This window comes from Lissotriton vulgaris, chromosome 7, assembly GCF_964263255.1.
Source record: "Lissotriton vulgaris chromosome 7, aLisVul1.2, whole genome shotgun sequence".
In the NCBI taxonomy this organism is placed as follows: Eukaryota; Metazoa; Chordata; class Amphibia; order Caudata; family Salamandridae; genus Lissotriton; species Lissotriton vulgaris.
The window spans coordinates 643,593,025-643,614,105 of NC_141695.1; the positions used below are offsets into that span (position 1 = coordinate 643,593,025).

At 46.6% G+C, this 21,081-nt stretch overlaps 1 protein-coding gene across 3 annotated transcripts in view; it reads left to right on the forward strand.

The window, feature by feature from the left end:
• Positions 1-21,081, forward strand: part of SPAG9 (sperm associated antigen 9) — a 1,654,314-nt gene that overhangs the window by 81,263 nt on the left and 1,551,970 nt on the right. For all 3 annotated transcript variants that reach the window (XM_086930851.1, XM_086930853.1, XM_086930852.1), the window contains exon 3: positions 5,147-5,217. In XM_086930851.1, coding sequence (XP_086786977.1) covers positions 5,147-5,217 — 71 coding nt within the window. The remainder of the gene's footprint in view (positions 1-5,146; positions 5,218-21,081) is intronic.

Genomic DNA, 21,081 nt, shown 5'->3' on the forward strand with positions numbered 1-21,081 from the left:
TCCACCTTGGCATGCGTCCTAGCCGTCTGTGTTGCGTAATTATGGCAGCGCAACTGCTCCATAAGCGACCCGTGCTGAATACGTAGATCGCTAACCGCGCGCGAGTGCTCACCCGTCCCTTCGCCCTCCCTTTTGTAGCGGAGGAGCTCCAACTCAAGGTTCATCAGGGAAGCCAATAACTTTTTTCGTATGCTCCATGTGGCCCCATGCAATGCCCGCGAATAGCTACTTTATGTGCCTCCCACTCCACCAGTGCGCTGCTCGCTGTCCCCTCATTGTCCTCCAAGTAGGCTAGGATGGCCATGCCCATTGAGGATCGGAACTCTGCGTCTTCAAGCGCAGCAGGATGCAGCCGCCACGCGGGCACGGGGGAGCGGCCTGCCTCCCAGCTGATCCTAAACCACAGGGGATTATGATCCGAGTGCATTCTCCCTAAGTATTCTGTCTCGGCAAGGAGCGGGAGCAAGGACTGGGTACCGATTATTCTATCTAGGCGGACGTGTAAGTCGTGGACTGGGGAGTAGAAGGATGGGATTCTGTCTGTGGGGTGCTGCACGCGCCAGAGGTCACACAATCCCAGTGTACAAGCCAATCCCTAAACGCTTGCGCGGTAGAAACCACTGTCGCGGCTCGAAGGGGAGGAAAGGACCTATCTAAGTGCGTGTCCAGTACCATGTTAAATTCCCCCCCAAGCAGCCAGGGGAGTCCAGCGTATGGGTGAAGGGTGTGGTTCAGGCTCTCCAAGTAGGCAGGCTGCTCTGTGTTCGGGGCATAGAGGGAGCCTAGCAGTATGTCCTGGCCATTCAGTCGCCCCCGCGGCAACGCGTACTTGCCCGCAGGATCCATCCGCACGTCTGTACAGTTGAATGGGACACCCGCCCGTATCCAGATCAGGGTGCTGCGCGTGTGTGCAGAGAAGGTTGTACCAAATATCTGTCCCCTCCAGCGCCTGCACAGCTTTTCTATCTCAGCCAGTGTCATATGTGTCTCCTGGAGAAGTGCTATCCCCACCCCATGACGCTGTAGGTAGGAAAACACTGAATATCGACGAGGGGGGGTGTGCATACCGCCGATGTTCCAGGACACTGTTAGTGTGTGTTATGTGTCAGTTCTGTGCGCACCCGCATCTGATCGCCCAGGGAGGGTTTCGGGAGCTACAGCGGGGATAGGAAGGCCAGTGTGCTGCATTAAAAAAACATGTGAACGGTCACAAACGGTATAACAGGAAGGGCGAGTCCCCAGCGGGGCATACGTCCAAACAGTAACGAGATCCACCTCAGCATAGTGAGCTTACCTCAGCGTGTTTGCTGATTGGGTTCGTGTGCTGCCAACAATCCCAGTGCTCTACATCCCTAACACTCATCACCTGGGATCACAGAAGGCGCCCCTGAGCACCTAATACCGGTACGCTCGCTTTAGGTGTGTGTGACTCCTGCAAGGGAGCCCCCTAGGCGATTAAGCTGTCAGCGTATACTAGACTCGGTCCAGGAGTTACACCCCACCTCCCCGCAGCCCAACAAGTGTCCGCGGCCATGCAACTATACATTGGGGAAGGCAAGCGCGTCTCAACAGTGTCTCTTCCGCGCGCTCAGCAACAATAGGAGGCAAAGAAGCATCGTTAACAGTGAGCAAGCTAATAGCAAGTCCCCTTCTTCCCGTTCACCCCGTAGCACATCACATAAGAAGGTCCGCTGTCTGTGGTGTCACCACTGGCATGGCCACGTCATCGGAGAGCACAGTTGATGGGGATGATGGGCTGCTAGTGCCTGGGTCGCTCCGTGTCTGCGAATTCTGTCGGCCCTCGCCGTGCATTACTCCCAGGTTCACAACTGCTTCGAGGGCTTCCTGCCTCTCGAGCCGCTTTTCCTCCAGGCTAGGAGCTGCTGGGCCGATGCTTTGGCCGCGGCAGGCACCCCGTTTCCTGCGCCTCCTCGACTTTTGCACCTGCCATTCACCTTCCCCCTCCACGGTCTCAGGTCGCGCGCCCTTCCATTACCCCGTTTCCTCCAGCCAGTCCCATACATCCGACGGCGCGTCGAAGAAGCGGGCCCCATCCTTGGTGATCACTCTGAGTCGGTAGGCCCAGTTCCCGTAACTGCTTCTTCACCGCCAGGTAGGTGCTCCTGCGTCTCTGCACTGTTGCCGTGTAATCAGGGAAGAACATCACACGGCTATTTACCATCGCAAGATTGTCCAGCTTCCTCGTTTCTCACAGCACCACATCCTGGTCACGTTAATTGAGCAGTTTGAAGAGAAATGGGCGAGGTCGGGCGCTAGGCGGAGGCTTCTGCACCGGCACACTTTGAGCTCGTTCCACAACAAAGTGCTGGGACAACACCTCCGATGGCAGGAGATTTCTCAACCAGGAATCGGTGTATCTCTCCGGGTCTTTCCCTTCTTCGCCTTCCGGGAGCCTGACCACGCGAACATTGTTGTGGCGGTAGCGCCCTTCCGCGTCCTCCATACGATCCTCCAGCACGTGTACCCTGTCAAGGATGTCCTGAAGCGCCGAGGTATGTTGGTGCACCACCGGCTGCAACTCCTGGAACGATTGGCGCTGCTCCGTAACTGTGTCCACCAATTTGCGATGGTCGGCGCGAAGTAATGTAAAGTCTGACGTCACCTTATCTATTCGGGTCTCAAGTGATGTCTTCCTCTGTTCCAGCGTGGTGCCAATGTGTTCCACCGCCGCCAGTACGGAATCCATCTTGGCTGCAATGGCTGCAGTTGAACACAGCCCGTCTCCCTGCGAGCCATGCGGATGGCCCGGTCCATCCGCAGCCTGCTGTTTCTGCAGGGTTTTATCCCTAATCCTGCCCATCGCAAGCTGTTGCGCAGGCGGCATCCACCCTCGCTGACAGCTGTCCGACCTTTTGTTCCAGGCCCCCACCAAGGGTTCTATGGAGAAGGCACCTCTCTAGTCCAGTGTCAACAGATGCCGCCAGAGGAATCGCCGAACCAGTCCAAGCGTCTACACAGGCAAGGCCCCAGTGCCCAACCTCTGGTGCCTCCAAGAGGGGATCAACCGGCACCGCACAGTCAGACAGTGGTGCGCCTCTCCAATCCTCCAGGGGCCCTACACCAGCAGATCCATGCCGATGAGCTACTGCTATGCCCCCTCAACAGCTCCTGGGAACATAGGGCCCAGAGTCACAGTGGCGAGATCCAGCGGGCTTCTCACAGATCCGAGTTCACGAGGCCTTCCCTGGGCACGACGCCTAGCACGGGCCAGGGGCATCCGTCTTGGGAACAGCACCAGGCGAGATGACACCAGCGACCACGAAGATGGCTCCAACGCCAACAACAAAAGGGCGCCCAGAGCCCATCGTGCCCAGCCACGGTCGTACAGCCTGGTCCCAGCAGTCACGGCCTAAGGATAACAAGTGCGGCCACTCAGTCGACCCCAGTCAGCACCCAATACTGCAATCCGCGCCAGCGCCGCCATCCAGGCTAGGGGCAAGCTCCATCCAGGTGGGGCAGCAGTGTCTGTCCAGTCTCAGTCCCTTCCAGCCGGCGTCAGTCCCGCATATGCCTCCAGCAGCAGCCCACCACGCACCACGGCCCACAGTGATGGCGCACCAACGCAGACCCAGGTGGCTACTACACAGATGCCTCCGCGCACAAGTGATGGCAACTGCAGAGCTTCGGTGGTCCCAGCAGCGGAGGTCCCTGCCGTGCAACCAGGATAGGCAACACACTCCACGGGTCCTTGGTTGCCTGACTGCCTCTCCCCTCAGGGTGCTGAAGTGTTCCAGGCACAGGGGGTTTAAGATGGCTCCCACACCTCCACTAAAATGGCGTCCAGTACTCAGAATGGTGGCCCAAAGGCACAAAACTCAGTCCGTCTTGGCTGCCCGGGTGTCGCGGGCATCCAGCCTTCCATAAACGCCATCCAACTCGGAGGTCCACACAGAGCGGGGGCGCCCGGGCCCCGGAGGCCCCACGGGCTCGGGACAAACACCGCTATCCAGCGCCGGCCCTCCTGCGTCCCCCAGCGGCCGCGTCTCCCAGTTCGTGTCAGCCTAGCACCCAGGGGCAGCCCTACCCCACGCAACAGTCTTTGGCTGCCCGGGTCACTGGCACAGGCCCCTCTCCTCCCCTCCAGTCCAGGTACAGCGCTGCCCACGAGGTGTTGCTCTTCGGAGCAGGCGCGCCGCTCTCGACCTTCTCCCCTCACCTCGAGCGCCGGCAATCTCCGTACCAGGGCCGCCAAGCGCCGCGCCCGCATCCAGAATCGCCAAAAGCTGGCGCCGGCCGCCCGAACTCCACACCTCTACAGGGATTCTCCTGATATGCCCCAGTTCCCGCTCTTCACCATTGGCAGGGCCCTGCCAGCCACCGCTCCAGTGTCACCAACGCAAGGGGGCCCCAGGGAAGTTGCCACAGGCCCGACTCCAGTGTCAGGCCTCCGGATGACGCCAGGCCGCAATCTGCACCGACCTCCGATGTCTCCTCGCGCCTCATTCCATCGGTGCCGGGCCCCCGCCGCTGCGGCCAGCAGCTCCGCCTGTCACTCCACCAGGCAGCGCCAGTTCCTCCGCGGACCCCACAGTCCCCCGGTAGCCTGGAGCAGCAGCCCGCCGGTCCGGAGCCTCTCTCCGCCTCTGTGATGGCCACCGGTCACTCCGCGCAGCACTCCACTGCGGGCCGCCCCGCCGCTGTGCACTGCCCGAAATTCACACCAGCCGGCTCGGAAAGCTCCCTGCTGCGTTCACACACCGGCACCTCGCGGCACAAGCTCTGGGGGCACCTCTTGTAGGGCAAATGCAGGATAAATAGGAGTTTTGGAGCGGAGCTCTACGCTGGCACGTTCGCCATGCTGGCTGGTTAGCCACGCCCCATGGTTGGTTTCACACTTTAGGGTCTTTTTATGGGAATTGAGGGGGGGGGTTCTTTTGGCATATAGTGCTACTTAAGAAGGCACAGTGACTGGCATTAGTTCCAGCTGTTTTAGGGAATCCTACTCAAATCCTTCTACTAAATAGATAACTAACACAAGGGTTGGAAATCCGGCACCATTTTTCAGGTGGTCAGTTCCACCTTTGTTTATTCATGTTAATTGTATATGATTCTTGAACAATGTAGAATGATGATTGTTGTGATTTTCAGAAATTTGTCATGTGATCTTTTTCACATTTATTTCCAGTCAGCAGGTTGGAAGAGAGGGAGGCAGAGCTGAAGAAAGAGTATAGTTCACTTCATCAAAGACATTCAGAGGTAGGTGTTTTATCCATTTGAAAAACTCAGTATTGGTGAAATGTGCTTACTTTCGTTGTGGTTATATGTGCCTTTGATGTTTTCCCTTATAAAGGATTGTCTATAAAGCCAGTGGTGGGTTTTAACATGTTGAAATTCGGAAAAGTGATGATTTAGCCAGCAACAGAGTAGTCTTAAACAAAAGTCAATTGGGCAAGGGAATAATTAGTTAGTTGGTGGAGGAAAATGTATTTTAGCTTATATTCATGCAAAACAAAATAAAAAATACATTGCTTGTGATGTCATCTTGTCCTCTGTCGAAGATATCAAGCAAGGGGGGGCTATAGGTTTCCCTTTCTTCCTGCGATATCAACAGAAACAAATGTTGATTTAACCCACCTGGCATACTGAGCTTTCTTAATGCCACTTAATCAACTTCTCTTCAGGCTGCCATAGGATAGAGTTTGGGGGCTTCTCTTTGAGAGAGCAGAAGAACAATGTCCAGTTTGTACCTTTTAAATATGGGTAAGGTAAATGGTGGACTTTCTAGATAGATAAATCGTAACAAAATGTGTCAGTTTACCTTGAGGTTCTGGTAAAGTTGTAAATAAGCCTAATGTGAGTGGGTTGGGTACAAAGGACAGGAACTGCAATAATGTAGTTGAAAATGTTTAAAATGTTCGGGTGCCCTGAACATGTTGGACACATGGCCCATTTAAAACTTGTTGGGCTTTGATGAGAAGTTTAGAAACTATTGCTGCCAGATAGGATCAGTCACTGCGCACCTTTCTAGTAATCCCCAGCAGTTAGTATTTTTGTTATGTTTATATTACGTATTTGTAAAGCGTACTAGTCGCTCTTGAGAGTTATCCTGGTGCTGAGCAGGTGTCTGTGTGTATGTGCCTAGCCGAACCTAGGGTAGGTTGGTTAATTGGAAAGGCAGGTCTTTAGTTTCTTGCAGAAGTCTGGCTGTCGAGTTCTGGATGATTTGTAGTCTTGTAGTGAGTTGCTTAGTTATTTCAGCGTAGAGGGGGTGTGTCTGTTGTCTAACTTGCTGGTGACCAGGACATGAGTGATTGTTTATCTATTGTTGCGTAAGGAGCCATTTTAAGATTTTCCTGCGCATCTTCACGGTATGGAAGCTGGATTCAGTGACGATGTTGCCTTTTGTGTGTATGTGCTACAGCGGTAATCTAAAAATATATTCTAAATCACCATGGCCATTTCCCCGAATTCTCAGAAACACACATACATTCAACAGTGGGGCCCATTGCACTGCACACTTACTCTGTTCATTTATTTCGGCTTCATAGATTTGGCCAACGAACCACGAGTCCTACTATAACATTGGCGGAGTGTCTAAACCTATTTAACTATTTTTATTTACACCTGCAGTAAATAATCAATTTACCATGGTTTCATTTTAAACAGCATTTTATTCAGACACACCACCATAATGGCAATGGATCTGCTAGAACGAAAACTAGGCTTAGGAAAAACCAAAGACCAGCTTTTACTTCTCCATTTATCTAATTTTTATTCAAAGCAAACTTTTAGTATGTTCGACATTTAGGCATTTATTTATTTCTTTATTCAATAAGAATCTTTAACTTTATTTTCAAAATGATACGTCTCTTTTGATGACTTGATGGGCACTGTTGTCTGCAAAAGCACAGACTTCATTCTGCTTAAAGTATCAATTCGTATGGAAGAGACATTCAAACGAGGCCATACGGGAGTCTCGGAGTCTCCAGGGCCGTTTGGAAACAATGCTTGCATACAGCATTTGACCATGGAAGTTACTTGTACGAGATATGCTTTCCCTGGCATAAGGCCGCAACAGCTGTGATCTGTTATTAGAATGTAACTCCCATTCGAGAGCTGCTTAAAGAAAGGCTCAATCTGCGTTGCAGGTGTGACATGTTGGTGGCATGAAAGATTGTTTGAATTTCCTTCACAGGCTCCGTGTAAATTAATACCTTGGCACAAAAGTATACCGCTTAGTGAATGTTTGCAATTTTCACCACTAAGAAATACATTTTTGTTGCTGTCACTATAGCATGTGTGTGTATATGGTAATTTCCATGCTGACTTAATGTACCCTTTACCCAAACGTTCATACTGGCCAGTCGGTATGTATTCAAGGCAATTTTTAAATCGGAAAGTTGTTATCGGAATTGTGATAATCCCGTGTATTATCCATTCAATGACAGGACTTTCTGACATTGTCAATGGTAATCTCTCAAGTTTTTCGATGCTCAGGATTGTATAGTCTGCTCCTTTCTGTGCCAAGCTGATTTGTTTATCAGTAAGGTTAAAGATGGAAAATAATGACGTTGTGTTGATTAAACGCCATGGCACATAGTCTGAACGAAGATTTTGCAGCGTCCAGCCTAACTGTACAATAGAACGCAATTGTGACTGGCCATGCTGTAACATTAGCAAGTCTTTATCTAATTTCTGCCAGTGTGGATGATTCTAGCCATTCAAGGCAGAGTTTCCCTACACTGTATGTTGTTACTATCCCTGGATGTTGTCTCTGGGAGTATCTACGGTCTTATCTGGATATTGTTAACCCCTGTGTGTTTTATTCAGGAATCTATCTTGACAGTTGTTTGTGTCAGTAGGCCAGATTAACCACTTTTTCCAATCAGGATGTGTTCTGTTTAGATGTAAAATTTTAGATACTTCTATTTCAATATCTGTTGTTGTATTATCAGGTATTGGCTCTGGAATAGACGGTTTGTTAAGGTCTTTAATCTTAGCTAGGCCAAGACAGGTTGTTTGGTGAATTGTGTCATTTAAAAACATTATTTGTTCTGGGATCATGCAGGCTCGAAATAATGCTTCTATGCCTTGTACCTGCCATTCTTTTGTACCCCAGATTGTTTTTGTTTCAATGTTATTTTTCCAATAATCAAAACCAAATGTCATCTTTTTTTCATAAAATGCTTCTGAATATATCAATTTAGTATTTGTCAACATTGTTTTCAACCCTGTTTTATCCAACAGTTTATAGTGAAACGTTTCTGCATCACTGGTGTTATACCCTGAGAAGTACTGGAATTTCTCATAGAATGTTTTAGAACTGCTTTTAGGTGGAGTAGCACAATGTTCCCATTGGTTATATTTAAAAACATTTCCAGGTTGTGCAGATTTATGTAAGTAATGATCTCCGTAATGTGAGAAGCAATACATTTGTTCATAACTAGACGAACCTTGTAAATAATCATGTTCTGTAAATCTTGCTGACAACACTAAATCAGACATCATATTATTAATACTTTCAAAATCTCAATCATCAGAAAATGTACTTGGTTTTACAAAGTCACTTAAGGAAACCTTGAACTGGTGAGGATATTTCAGGATTTCAACCGGACCATATACTTCATAGTCAGTTTTGTCCCATACTACCCCGCCGGGTATTGGAATGGCTGTGACATTTACTGTTGATAGTTCTCTTTTCTTCACGTGGAATGATTTGTGTGGTTTTAGGACTAAGTTGATGTTCTGACTTGCTGTGTCCATTGAACTGTAATAAACTTTCCTAAAATTAAAACTAAAATTAGGCATAGTAGGAGTATAAGTACCCCTGAGATTATCCAATGCTCAATCAATGGTGCATCCAGATATACTTCTTTGATTCGATGAAAGAGTTCTGTTGCTTTTTCTTTAAAAGTCTTTGTTTCTGGCATCACTTCGGCGTCGTTTTGATCTTCAGAAAAGTTGTCGAAATTGATGAAGTAGCCAGAGGTAGTTCTGTCAGTTGTTGGAATTGTTTTCTCAATTTGTCTTTCAGTAGCACATTCTGATGCCACGTCATTGTAGACTGGTGTTTCATGACGAACTGTTTCAATCTGTGTTTCAAGAGGCACGAGTTCCATGGCATTATTGCGTAGTCCCTCTCTGTGCACTGTAGGTTTATCAAATGTGATTAGTCTTTCAGTTTGAACCTCTTGAATTGTTGCAAGTTTGGGTATTCTTTTGTTTCTTGGGAGTCCACTGGGCCTACTGTTGATTATAGGCCACATGCTTGTGGTTTTACCAGGTCGATTGATACAACTCTGTTCTCCTTTTTACCAGCGAGGGGCGCTAGTACTACTGATCTTGTTCCGTTGATTGCTAAGACAGGTACTGCTTTTCTGTAAGAAGGCCCAAATTCCTTCTTCAACGCTATTTTTTTTCTGACTAGATCCCCAATCTTTGGAATCCAGACAGGCCTTACTGGGGCTGGTGGTGCCTATTCAGTGGTAGTTGGCTGTTGCTTTAATTTTATGTTGCTTAAGGATTTTCTTGTTTCATTCAAGTCCTGTAAAACAGCCAAACGGTCTTTGATGTCAGAGTCTTTCTTCTTATCTTTTACCACTGATACCTGACTATCTAAGTCCTGAATGTACATTCTAGTTCCAAACAATAGTTCGTATGGGCTGAAACCTTTTAGAGAATTTCTTGGCAAATTGTTTAGACTAAGCTGGACACTTATTAAATGTTTGACCCACCCATCACCCGAACCTAATACCTTCGCTGTTATAGATTGCTTTATGTCCCGGTTTTTTCTTTCCACTACACTGTTCCCTTCGGGGTGTGATGGACAAGAGTATTGCAACCCAACGCCCATGCTGGTCATGGCCTCCTTATAAGCTCGAGAGCTGAAAGCAGGATCCTGGTCAGAATGGAACATGGCAATTGCGTATGTGCCGATAAAGACTCACAGATCTTTTATAACAGTTTTGGCGTCAGCCGAGCGCTGGGGCCACATTCTTTAAGTGAATTTTAGTCTTAAATGATTAATAGGACGCTGGATGGCATGTAGACAGCATTACCCTATCTATAAATGGTAACTGGGCAACAGACTGGACCGGTTCATTACTGCGATCCCTGTCACAGTTGGGCCATTTCTTCACATATATTTGATGTTGCACGCTCATCCCCGGCCACCAGTATACTGATTGTAATTCAGTCAGAGATTCCTTGATCTTTTTGTGCCTCGGACCTTCACCTATGTGTGCGTCTGCTATTAATAACTTTCTCCTGTTCATGTTTGGAATTACCCTATCCCCCACTCCAGGGATTCGAGCTAAAGGAACGGAATTTGCATCAATTACGTATGCATAATTGAGTGAATAGTTCACGGGTAGTGCTGCACAGTCGCCTTTTACGGACGTTTTTACTGCCAGCATGGTTTCCCCGTCTATGTATTTTTCTGAACGCTTTTTTGTGGCTACGGAAGCCGGTTTAGTTGCTTCCGCTGTGGCTGTATTAGCCAATGAATTCCCTGCAACGTGAACGCCATCACGTTGATGACTCAGAGTGTGTATCACGTGAGTCTTTTGTAGTTCTTACTGTAAAAGAACTACCTGTTTCCAAAGCATTTTATGCTTGATTGTGGCACCTGTGTCATCTTTGTAGTCGTTTTTAATCCAGCTCTGTAACTTATTATTGTAAGAGTTGACGCAAAAATGCGAATCGCACACGATTAGTGTCGGGAATTCACGTTCTGCATTTTCAAGCGCCATCTTTAAAGATCTGATTTCAGCTCTCTGAGCCGAACAGTTTCTCACTGATTCAGTTTTTGTTATTTTCGGTCTGAATTTACCGCACAGCCAGCAACCTTTAACAATCGCGCAGGCTGCATCGTAGGATTTGTTCTCTACGTTGTAATGCTGTACAAATCTGTCTGTATAGATTATACAGGAGTATTGTTGGAGAGGCAGAATTTCGATTGGCATTGGATATTCTTGTTCATAAGTCAAATCATTCCGTTTTTTCAGTTGCGGGGCGAAATAGTATTCACATCTTCCGCTCCAAGAGAATTTACACACTGTATCCATTTCGAATCCTGTGACACCGTAGGCAGGTTTACTGGGCTGAATAGCGCCTCGAAGGCGGATTCCGCTGTGAGGATATTGATCCTTTTGCCATGTGCTAGTTCTCGTTCATTCGCTAATGCAGTTTCTACTGCTTTCACAGTATTTTCTGTGGGACTGAATGTTTTTTCTGCTTGTGTGTACAAGTGTAATTTGTAAGCTATTGGTACCGTTTCTCCCTCATTAGAGGTCAGGTACGTGAATCCGCATCTTCCTGGGATGACTTTGATTACAAGATTGCGTGTGTTATCACGTGTATCTAATTTTGCTTTTGCTAACATGTCTGTTTGCAGTGATCTCAAAATTTTTGTGTGTTTTTGAGTCCAAGTGATTGGTTTAAAATCAGGTTTAATTAGTTCGTAGAGAGGTTTAACCCTCTCCGCATAATTTAGAATGTAAGTTCTTCCGAAATTCAGAAAACCTAGAATCGATTGTAAGTTCATCAACGTTTTTGGTGCTTGGAGTACAGCGCACTTCTCTAAGAAGTTGTCCGCTAGGCTTTTTCCTTCACTTGATAATTCGTATCCTAAAAATAATACTGTCAGATGGGCAATTCGAGACTTTTTAAAGTTGAATTTGTAACTCTCTGCTGCGAACCCAAGTATTATGGTGTTCACTCTTTTCAAGTGAGTCTCCAAGTCGTCGTCTGTTAGATAGATATCATCTACATAAGATAATGCCTCATCATCATACATTTGTAGTAACTCTGTTACTCTGGCTGAAAATAGTCCTGGGCTGTTCTTGTATCCCTGTGGGAGCCTACAGAAATTTTTCTGAGACCCCATTACTGAGAAAGCGGTCAAATACCTGCTTTCCGGTGCAATATTTTGACAAAAGAAACCATTTGATATGTCTAATGTCGTTTTATATTTTTTACGAACTATGTTATTCATTAGTGCAGCACTATGCGAATTTTGTACTGCAAATGTTTTGCAACATGAGTTTAGGTGTCTGTAGTCCAAAACTAGACGATATGAATTGTCTGGTTTGGAGACAGGAAACAAAGGATTGTTCATTTGAGAGGTGCATGTTTCAATCACCCCCTGGTATTCAAGTTGATCTAAAATCTCCCTGACCTGTTTTTTAGCTTCTTGCTTAATTGGATACTGCCTTTGTGCAGTCGGTTGACTTTTTAACTGGATTTTGTGAGGAGGAGAGTCCTCATCCCATCCTACATGATTTTTATATAATGCTGGTGCCTGGGCTACTGCCCATTTTCTTGCATATATATATTTAGTGTGAATCGGGATGTGATTCGAGAAGGCAGGCATAATCATTTCTTCGCCACGAGGGCTCTCCCTGACAAACTCTGGGGGCCAGTCTTTTTCAGCTAACAGGATGTCATAGCCTTTTGAGAGTTTATCCCAAAATAGACCCTTTATTTTCCTAGTCTTATCACCCTCTATATGCAGTGTCATTTCGTATATCTTATGAGGTTCGCTAACTCTGGTGTCGGCAGTTTCTACTCAAATGTATTCATTCGTGTCCACTGTCTCCAGATGACTCATCAGGATCTTGCGAGCTATGGTGATTTCTGCTGCACTGTCTAGCATTGTCTGTGCCCACTCCCCGTTTTTCAACTGTGTCCTCCGTATTCTCGGCATGTTTGATTACTCTAATACTGCCTACCTTCTTTCTTGGAAATTGAGATTTTTTACTTTGAGCAGGTTCCTTGTCTTTGGACTTGGTGTGCTCTCCTGGGTCTGACCGTCCTCTTCTTTCCGATTTCTGCGAAAAAGATCGAGAGGGACGTGTATCAATACTTTGATATCTATCATGCTTCTTCAAATTATCCCTATTTCTAAGGTTATATCTTTTCTCAGAGGGCTCCCTCTGGGGAGACTGGTATTCTCGAGTCGGAGTTCTTTCCCTCCGTCGAGGAGACCTTCCTCTGGACTGGAAAACTTTTTCCTTGGGAGTGGATTGTTTATTCCCATCCCAGCTTTTTTTAGGAGTATTTGAATTATTTTTAATAAATAATTTTTCAGGATTTTCGAGCATTTGGGGCTTTACTGGTTTCCCACCCAAGCTGTCTCTACCTAATTCTTCATAACATTTTTCTATAATTCTGGCAAGCTCAATTGGTTGATCTGTTATATCTGTTTCCTTCAACTTCTGGCGGATCGCTTTATCCTCCATTGCCAATTGAACTAACTCTCTATATGCCTTTGTTAATTCTCTTATTTTAACTAAGAGTTCTTCACTTGACATTTTATCAATGTCCCGATGTGGTGTGTAGCTGGCTAGAACCGGCCACGTTGCTCCTGGTCTACCTAGTGGACCGAGCCTGGTAATATGATCATTATGTTTTAGGGCGCCTTTAAACCAGAGCAGGTGCTCTTGGTATTTTAATGGGATTTCAATCTCCTCGAAAGGAGCGTACTCTTCCGGTGGATCCCCTATTTTGTAATAGTGGAACTCGTGTGTTGCGGAAATTTTATCCAAGAATAGAATACCTCTGTCTGCCGATATTCGTGTGCCTCTATCACGAAGACGACTGTGCCACCTTGTGTGGTCAGTCCATTGTCTATAAGTTTTAACGTTATAGATTTTCTTAAATGTACCGGAATGATTATTGCACCCGGTTCATTAATTTCATTGGGACCCTGCTGAGTCGCATTTACTGCCGTTCCAGTGGTTCCGTTTTCAGTGTCTGACATTTTATTGTCAGGAAGGTTTTGCAGAGCAGGTCTCCAAGGAGACAAAGATTAGGTGCACAATATTTTGGAACACTGTATCCTTCAACGTTGAATAAACCAGAGCTTTCCATAGGAATCTCTTCCTACTAAGTTCGGGCGGATTTTAACCTTTCACCCACTCCAGACGTCTATTGGAGTACTTACGGTAGAAAGGGTCTGTGTGAAAAATGTACGACTGAGTTACTCTAACGTCTTGCGTTAGTTTTATCGCCTTACCAAACGTTGGGCGCCATGTAGTGTAGTTCCTATTTTCCCTATAGACCCTGTGCATTGGAATAACATAAACAGCAGTATAGACGTAGAAGTGCGGTCTTCCAGGTCTCTATTGACTATGCTAAACTTAATTGGGTTTGTACCAACTAGCTCAGAGGTCACTGGAAACTTTCTTGATTGAATAGGAAGTGATCAGCTTCCCTGGTACAGACAAGAAGGGATTCAGTTTTCCAACAACCGCATAAACATGACAACTTTGCTCCTTAGAATAAGAGTCAATCTCTAGAGTCGTGTGAAACAATAGACAGTTATTTTACTCAGTCAGTTGTGCAGATTACTTTCACCAAGATGCAGAGAATAGAGAGACGGGCGTTTTCAATAAAAAGGTATTATTTAATGAACAGTCTTTCTTCTCATGCAAGAGAAATGAATTGCCACAATTGCAAGACTAGTTATTATAAAAAGTGCGTACAGTAAAGGGAGGATTGAAAAATAATACTGTAAAAGCATTGATATGGTTTCTTAGCCATACAATGGTTAAAATGAATAAAATATATACATTCATATATACATTTGACTAACGTACTCAACTGGTGCTTCTAACTACGCCTACCCCAGTGTACCTGACCTAAGCCTAATACTTGGGAGGGAGTAAGTAAGTAGCAGTTTTAGTTAAGTTGGTTTTGCCAAGGTTTGCTTCAAGAATTCTCTCTAAGGGTTTCAGTCAACACCATACCTCTGAAATAGAATGTTGGAGGTCTTGTATCTCCTTCCAGGACTGGATATCCCAGTCACTCGCAAGAGTAGGCTGGAAACGCCGGAGCTGGATTTTCTCGGCAAGAGGAAAGACAGCGTCTCTCTCAGCGCGTCAAGGAGGAGGAGAGGCAGCGTCCGTGGGCTGCTTACATCTGCTGGGCTCTGCAAGGGACAGCTGTTCTGCTCCTGTATTCACCACACCATCGCTATCATCGATGTCGTCGCGTCTGCTTAAGGCAACGTTGGTAATATTTATACCTGAAAGGTGCCTTGTTTGACGTAAGTTTTTGGACATAAGACGTCAATAAAGATGTCACTAAGAAGTGATCGTCTCTCAGTGCTCATTAGAGTTCTATTACTAATCAAAACATAGCAAGCGGTGCTTTCCCAGGTTGCTGAGTTTTATCTTGTTGAAGAACTCGGAGTGTAATCTAGGAATCTAAGATAGTGGCTTCTGCTGTGTCATCTGCTGTAATGAGCTGCAGAGGAAGAGATTCTGAAATGTGGCTCTGATCTTTTTAGGCCAGAGACGACTTTCTGAAATATCACTCTTGATTGTTTATGCCATTATATGGGTATGAATGGATTATAGCCGTATAGGGGCATAAGGTCACAGTATTGATCGGGGTCCTAGATTAGAACACGACAAAACAGTCATCTTTAGTGCAGGCAAACAGTAAGAATAGGCAGGTGAGCCCGCGAAATAAAGGCCAAAAGTTATGAGGGAGGGGCCGGAGGTGTTGGAATGCCCACACAGTGACGCTATGATCAGACCAGGATAGGCTGAGGGGCACGATCGTCATTGAAAGACACTGCGCTCAAAAGCCCACATGAGGGCAGTAAAAGACCCTGATTGAAGGATTGCTGGAACGGGGGCGTGGCAAGGAAACTCTTCACTGGAGCATGGCAGAGCGCGCAGCAACATTTAGTAGTATTTTGCCGTTTATTCATATAAATACAGACAAAGGAAATATCGATTTCCGTCTATATTTATATGTGTAAATCCGTAAAAACGGAAAACCGGGAGCCCTATTTATAATTAAGCTGTGCATTAGTTCACATCACAATAACAACACATTTTAGCTAATTTTATTGCATCATGCAAGCAAGATTAGTACTCCCATATGTTCGTGTATGCATATTACTCTAAGGTTGGTTATTCAAGCAAATCACACCATTAGTGAATGTTAACGTTATGGAACATTGATTTCGAGAGGGGTGTACAAAAGTTTGATTTCACCACCTCGCTCCATCATATGTCCAGTTTGCTGTCACTGATGTTTCCGAGGTTCCTACCATGGGTGCTGTGTGTGGATCGGAGTTCACCCAGCTAACAGTTAAGAGTCCCATGTCCTGGCCATCACTTGCAGTCAATCTGTCATTGTCTTTAATGTAGACTACTTGAAGACTAGTGCTAATTAATGTACAACACAGATGGCATTTATAAAATTGGTGCCCCTGTAGAGCAATGAAAAAGAGTAAACCACAGATTTTCTAGAGTTGTCTGGACATGTATATCAAAGAGGATTATAGTTCTCCACTCTTCCGTTACCACATCACAGTTGTTGCAAACGAAACCTATGTAATTGTGTGTGTGGAAAGTGGTTAATCTGTGTGAAAGATGCTGATTACTTCCTCCTCTCATGCATAGCCATTTGTAAACGGAGATCCCAGTATTTTTCGAGCCTATAGACCACCACTGTGGAATTGGTTTGTTTTATCTCTGACCAAAAAGGATGGTGGCTTTACTTTACCAGACACATAATATATTGTAGATGTTAGGAAAATCTGATTGAGATTAATTTTGAAGAGCGAGAGTTTACTTGTATGTATTCCTTCTCTATTTTTGCATTCCCATATTCAGGTGCCTCTAAAGATCAGAGTACCATTAACCCTAATTTGGGCCACGACACGTTTAGATAATCTGAGCATGCAACCTTAATTTAGGACCCAACCCCACTTTTCATTGTACTTAGTCGAGGAAAGACCAGTCAATCGAATCCAGAAGCATTAAAGCACCGGGGGTGTTCAAATCAGATAGTTGCGCCATGGCCACCCAGACCCTACTGATACAATGTATTTTCTTTTTTTAGCCAAATCTTTTTATTGTCTTTTGAAATACAGTATCAATCATGAAATATAGCACTGACAAACTGTTTACACAATAATAACAAATCGGTCCCCTCCCCAATTCTCTACCCTGTGATGTAACGATCTCTGTTATCTCTATTAATGCCACACATTATTTCCAGAGAGGTCGATATCTCCACATATTCTTCCTCTCTAGACATTCCACCCATTCCAAATTTCCCCCCTTTCCGGGGGCCGCCTCTACCTTTATAAACCACCCTCTTCGCCATCATGCCCCAGTCCATATCTTGTTTCCAAGCCCCCAGTTCCGGGGCCTACTGGCCCCCCAAGAACTCGCAATGTTTCTTTTAACCACTATCAGGCTTAATGTCATCCTTGTCTGTTGTGCCCTTCAGATCTCTGCTTCTCTCCAGATATTCCTAAGAATCTCCTTGGCGGAGACTGCAGTGACATCACCCCCTACGTCTCTTAGGCACTGAACCGCTGCTGACCAGAAGTACCATATTAGAACACATGTTAGATGGCATTGTCTGCTCTGTCTGTTGATCCTGAGTGTTACACTCTTAGACCATAATACTAGTTTCCAGTGTGACTCTCTGCCGATTTTTCTCTTTGCCTCTCAAATACCATGTTGTCATTCCTAGGTGATTAGTCTTCCTGGCAGCGCAAAGTGTGCCAGGAGAGGCCAATGTTCCTTTATTTAAGTCAAAGTAAAACTTCATTTCTTGGGACTGAAATTGTTTAAATTGTTTGTGTACCAGGTGCCAGGCATTGAGCCTCTAACACAGGCGCAGGCCTTTCCCCAAGAGAACCAAAGTGCAGTATTTTGGGAGTGTGGTCTGAAATACCTCAGGGTACAGTAAGGGAGCTGTGTGAGAAAGATCAATAGCGTGGAACAATAGAAAGTCAACACGCGACCTCATCTTAAGCGCAGCTGACAAATTGTGGAAGAAGGCAGACTCCATGCTCTTCAAGCATCGAACAGACCTAGACTATCAACCCAGCTTGTAGCCGTACTCTGCTTGTAGTTTAAAATCTTATTGAAATAATTCCCCCAGAATAGTAGTTTGTTCTTTGGTAACTGCAGCACCACATCTTTAAAGTACCTTAAGGGTAGCCCCAGGTGTTGCCTTCTTAACATTTTACTGTAACCTAGCATATTTTCTTGTTACATTGGTAGGATCATGGTTTTCCAGATATGAAGTGTGACTGTGGAAAGTGAACATGTCCAGATTCTCATAGGTCCTTCAGTACCCACACACACACACATTTTGTTTTTATTTTTTTGACAGTCAATTTTATTGAGTTTTGAATGTAATAACAAACAGCACCATTAAGAGCTACATTGTACACTGTCAGAGTAGGGAGAAAAACACATCACAGTGACATCAAGGCTACACAAGTAAATCAATAATGACGTATCCACGTGTACCTGAAGCGCGGACCACTCCATATCAGTCCTCTATTACCCTGACCCATTTGCCCCACATGCAGCGAAATTTCTCAGGACATCCCCTGGTCACATAAAGAGGCCACTCCAGCGCAGCGCATCAGTCCACCCCCCTGCGCCAGAGCCCTAGAGTGGGTGCAGTAGTGTCCACCCAATTAGCAGCTATGTCCCTTTTGGCAACCACCAACGCTGTATTGAGGAAGAGCTTCTCCGCCCTGGAGCCATCCAATCTGTCGGTGATGCCCATCAGAACACGTATGGGATCAAGAAGCTCCTCCCAGCCCAGGACCCCTGTCAGGTCTTGTGTTAAAGAGTCCCAATACCCCTGTATCGCAGGACACAACCACACCATGTGCTAAAAGTCGGCGTAGGGGTGGGAGTAGCAGAGGCAGTGGGCGTCAGGCCGAAGCCCAGTGCGATGAAGACATAGGGGTGTAAGATAGGCGGCATGCAAAAAATAAACTTGGGCCAGGTGGAGCCACGCTGATTCTGCAATCGTTTTAGGGGCCATCAGGACGACCCTCCAATCCTCATCCTCCAGAGCCCCAAGCCAGCCCTCCCATTGGTCTCGGAGTAGGGAAAGGGAGTTAGGAGTATTGTTGGTGAGTGAGCGGTACATCCGAGAGATCCCACCCTTCCCCAAGTCGACAGTCATAACTTGTGCCTCAGGCGAGCTATATTCGGGCAGGGAAGTGCCATCTGGAATGTGAGAGTGAAGGGAGTGGCGCAACTGCAGATATCGGAAAAATTGTAAGGGATGGAGGGAGTGTCTAGCCTGTAAATCTTGAAAGGATCGAATAGGAGAACCGCTCCAGACGTCGTCCAACAAGGTTACCCCGATGAGATCCCACTACCGGAACCCTGATGAGGAGGCAAATTCACGGAGCCTGGTACCACACCACAAGGGAGTGTATTGAGTCAGCCTTCCTGCCCAGTGAGTATGACGTAGTGATGCATGCCAAGCCAGGAATGCTGCGCGCCTGACTTCAGGGAGAGCTCGAGGAACTACGGCCCGTAAAGCATCCCCTGGATAGAGTAGAAGCCCATGGTGTGAAGTTCCAAGCGATACGCCGGGTTGGACCAGCCGCCATTAAACCAGTCGTGGATCGTAAGGGGACGAGTCGCTAAATAATAGAAGTAGAGGTTCGTCATTCTGAGACCTCCTTCAAAAGGTGGGATTCGGCAGTGGGCCAGGGCCACCCTGGGGCTCCGGCCTCCCCAGAGGAACTTAGTGGACAAACCGTCCATGTCCCGGAACCAAGATCTAGCAAAGGAGAGATGTGTGTTCTGGAGCATGTACAAAAAACAGGGTAGTATCATCATTTTGTACAGGGCTATCCTGCCTAGAGGGTTCAGGGGCAACGTGTGCCATTTAAGGAGGTCGGTGCGGACCCGCTTAACCAGAGGGGTGACATTGAGCTCCCATGCGAGGTCGGGGAGAAGGGAAACCCAAAAGAGGAATCGTTGACTGCCAGTCAAAGCACTTGCGCGATAAGTGCAAGGGGACAAGGACGGACTTAGCCGGGTTAAGCCGCAGACCGGAAACATGTTAAAAAATGGCCAGTGCTCGAAGGCATCGAGGTCCCGATCGGGCCAGGTCAGCCAGGAACAGCAGCACATCATCAGCGTGTAGCACGATTTTATCCTCCGCTGGACTGGGCCACCGCCAACCAGCCAGTCAGTGATCACTGCGGATAAGGCAAGCGAGCGGTTCCATTGCCAGAGCTAAAAGTATCGGGGAGAGGGGGCAGCCCTGACGCGTACCCCATCTAATGAAGAATGCTCCGGAACAGAAGGGATGTGGAATTCCTATAGCCCGACGCCCAGGACATATTGTTTTGGGTCAAGGGCAACAAGTTTTCATATGTATTTTGTCCTTGGGACAAGTAGGCCCAGCCCCATGCAGCGCAAACCCTTTGGCTGCCAGTTTGCAGTACCACATTATGGGTCAGGGAAGGGCACTGTCTGAAGTTAAGGTAACATGTTTGTCTATATGTTAATGCTGTTTGTATTTATGGTTCATTAATTGAAAGCCATTTTTTTAGGGTGAGCGCTCTAAGTAAATGTTGTAAGCTCGGACTGCACTACTGACAGTGGTTTCAGTATAAAAATGTGTACACATGTTTTCAAAGTTTAGCAATACGAGGCTATGTATAATGTTCCCAGAATGCTCTCTGATTTGATGCAAATATTCGCAGAAGCTTGAAAGCAAGATTGATTATTCTATGCTTTCAAAATAAAATGTTCATAAAAACATTTAAAGCAGAAAAAAACTTTTTGCTAGACTACTGTAAAATTTCAGGTATCATTTCTTCGCAGCATCATTTAGTAACGTGTTGATGAATGCTAATATTTCCCAAAAATATTTATAATGGAAAATCAGTGTAACCAGTTTCAATAAGGTGGTTATGGGAAACAAAATTAAATAAGCCTTGGGAAAGCTAGAAGGGATTCCTCAACTAGCAAGCCTCACCTCTTGGATTCTGTGACCGAACTCGGCTCCCTGTCTGAAGCTGCCGCTGGGTTTTCTGCTGTCACCGCAACGACTGGCCGGACCCGCTCCGCGGGTCCCGCTGCGCGGTTGACAGCCTTGTTACCAACACTTCAGCAAGTAAAAGTTTGGGCGTTTTCCTTGTCCGGCAGGGCTGCGAGCTTCCAGCGGGGGACTCCAAGGACCAGGAGCCCCCGCGCGCCCGTCACCACCTGGGCTGCTCTCCCTGCCGGCTCCGCCCCCACTCCTGTCTTAACGGGCGACCGGACACTGGACTAGTGGATTCCTCAACTAGCAAGCCTCACCTCTTGGATTCTG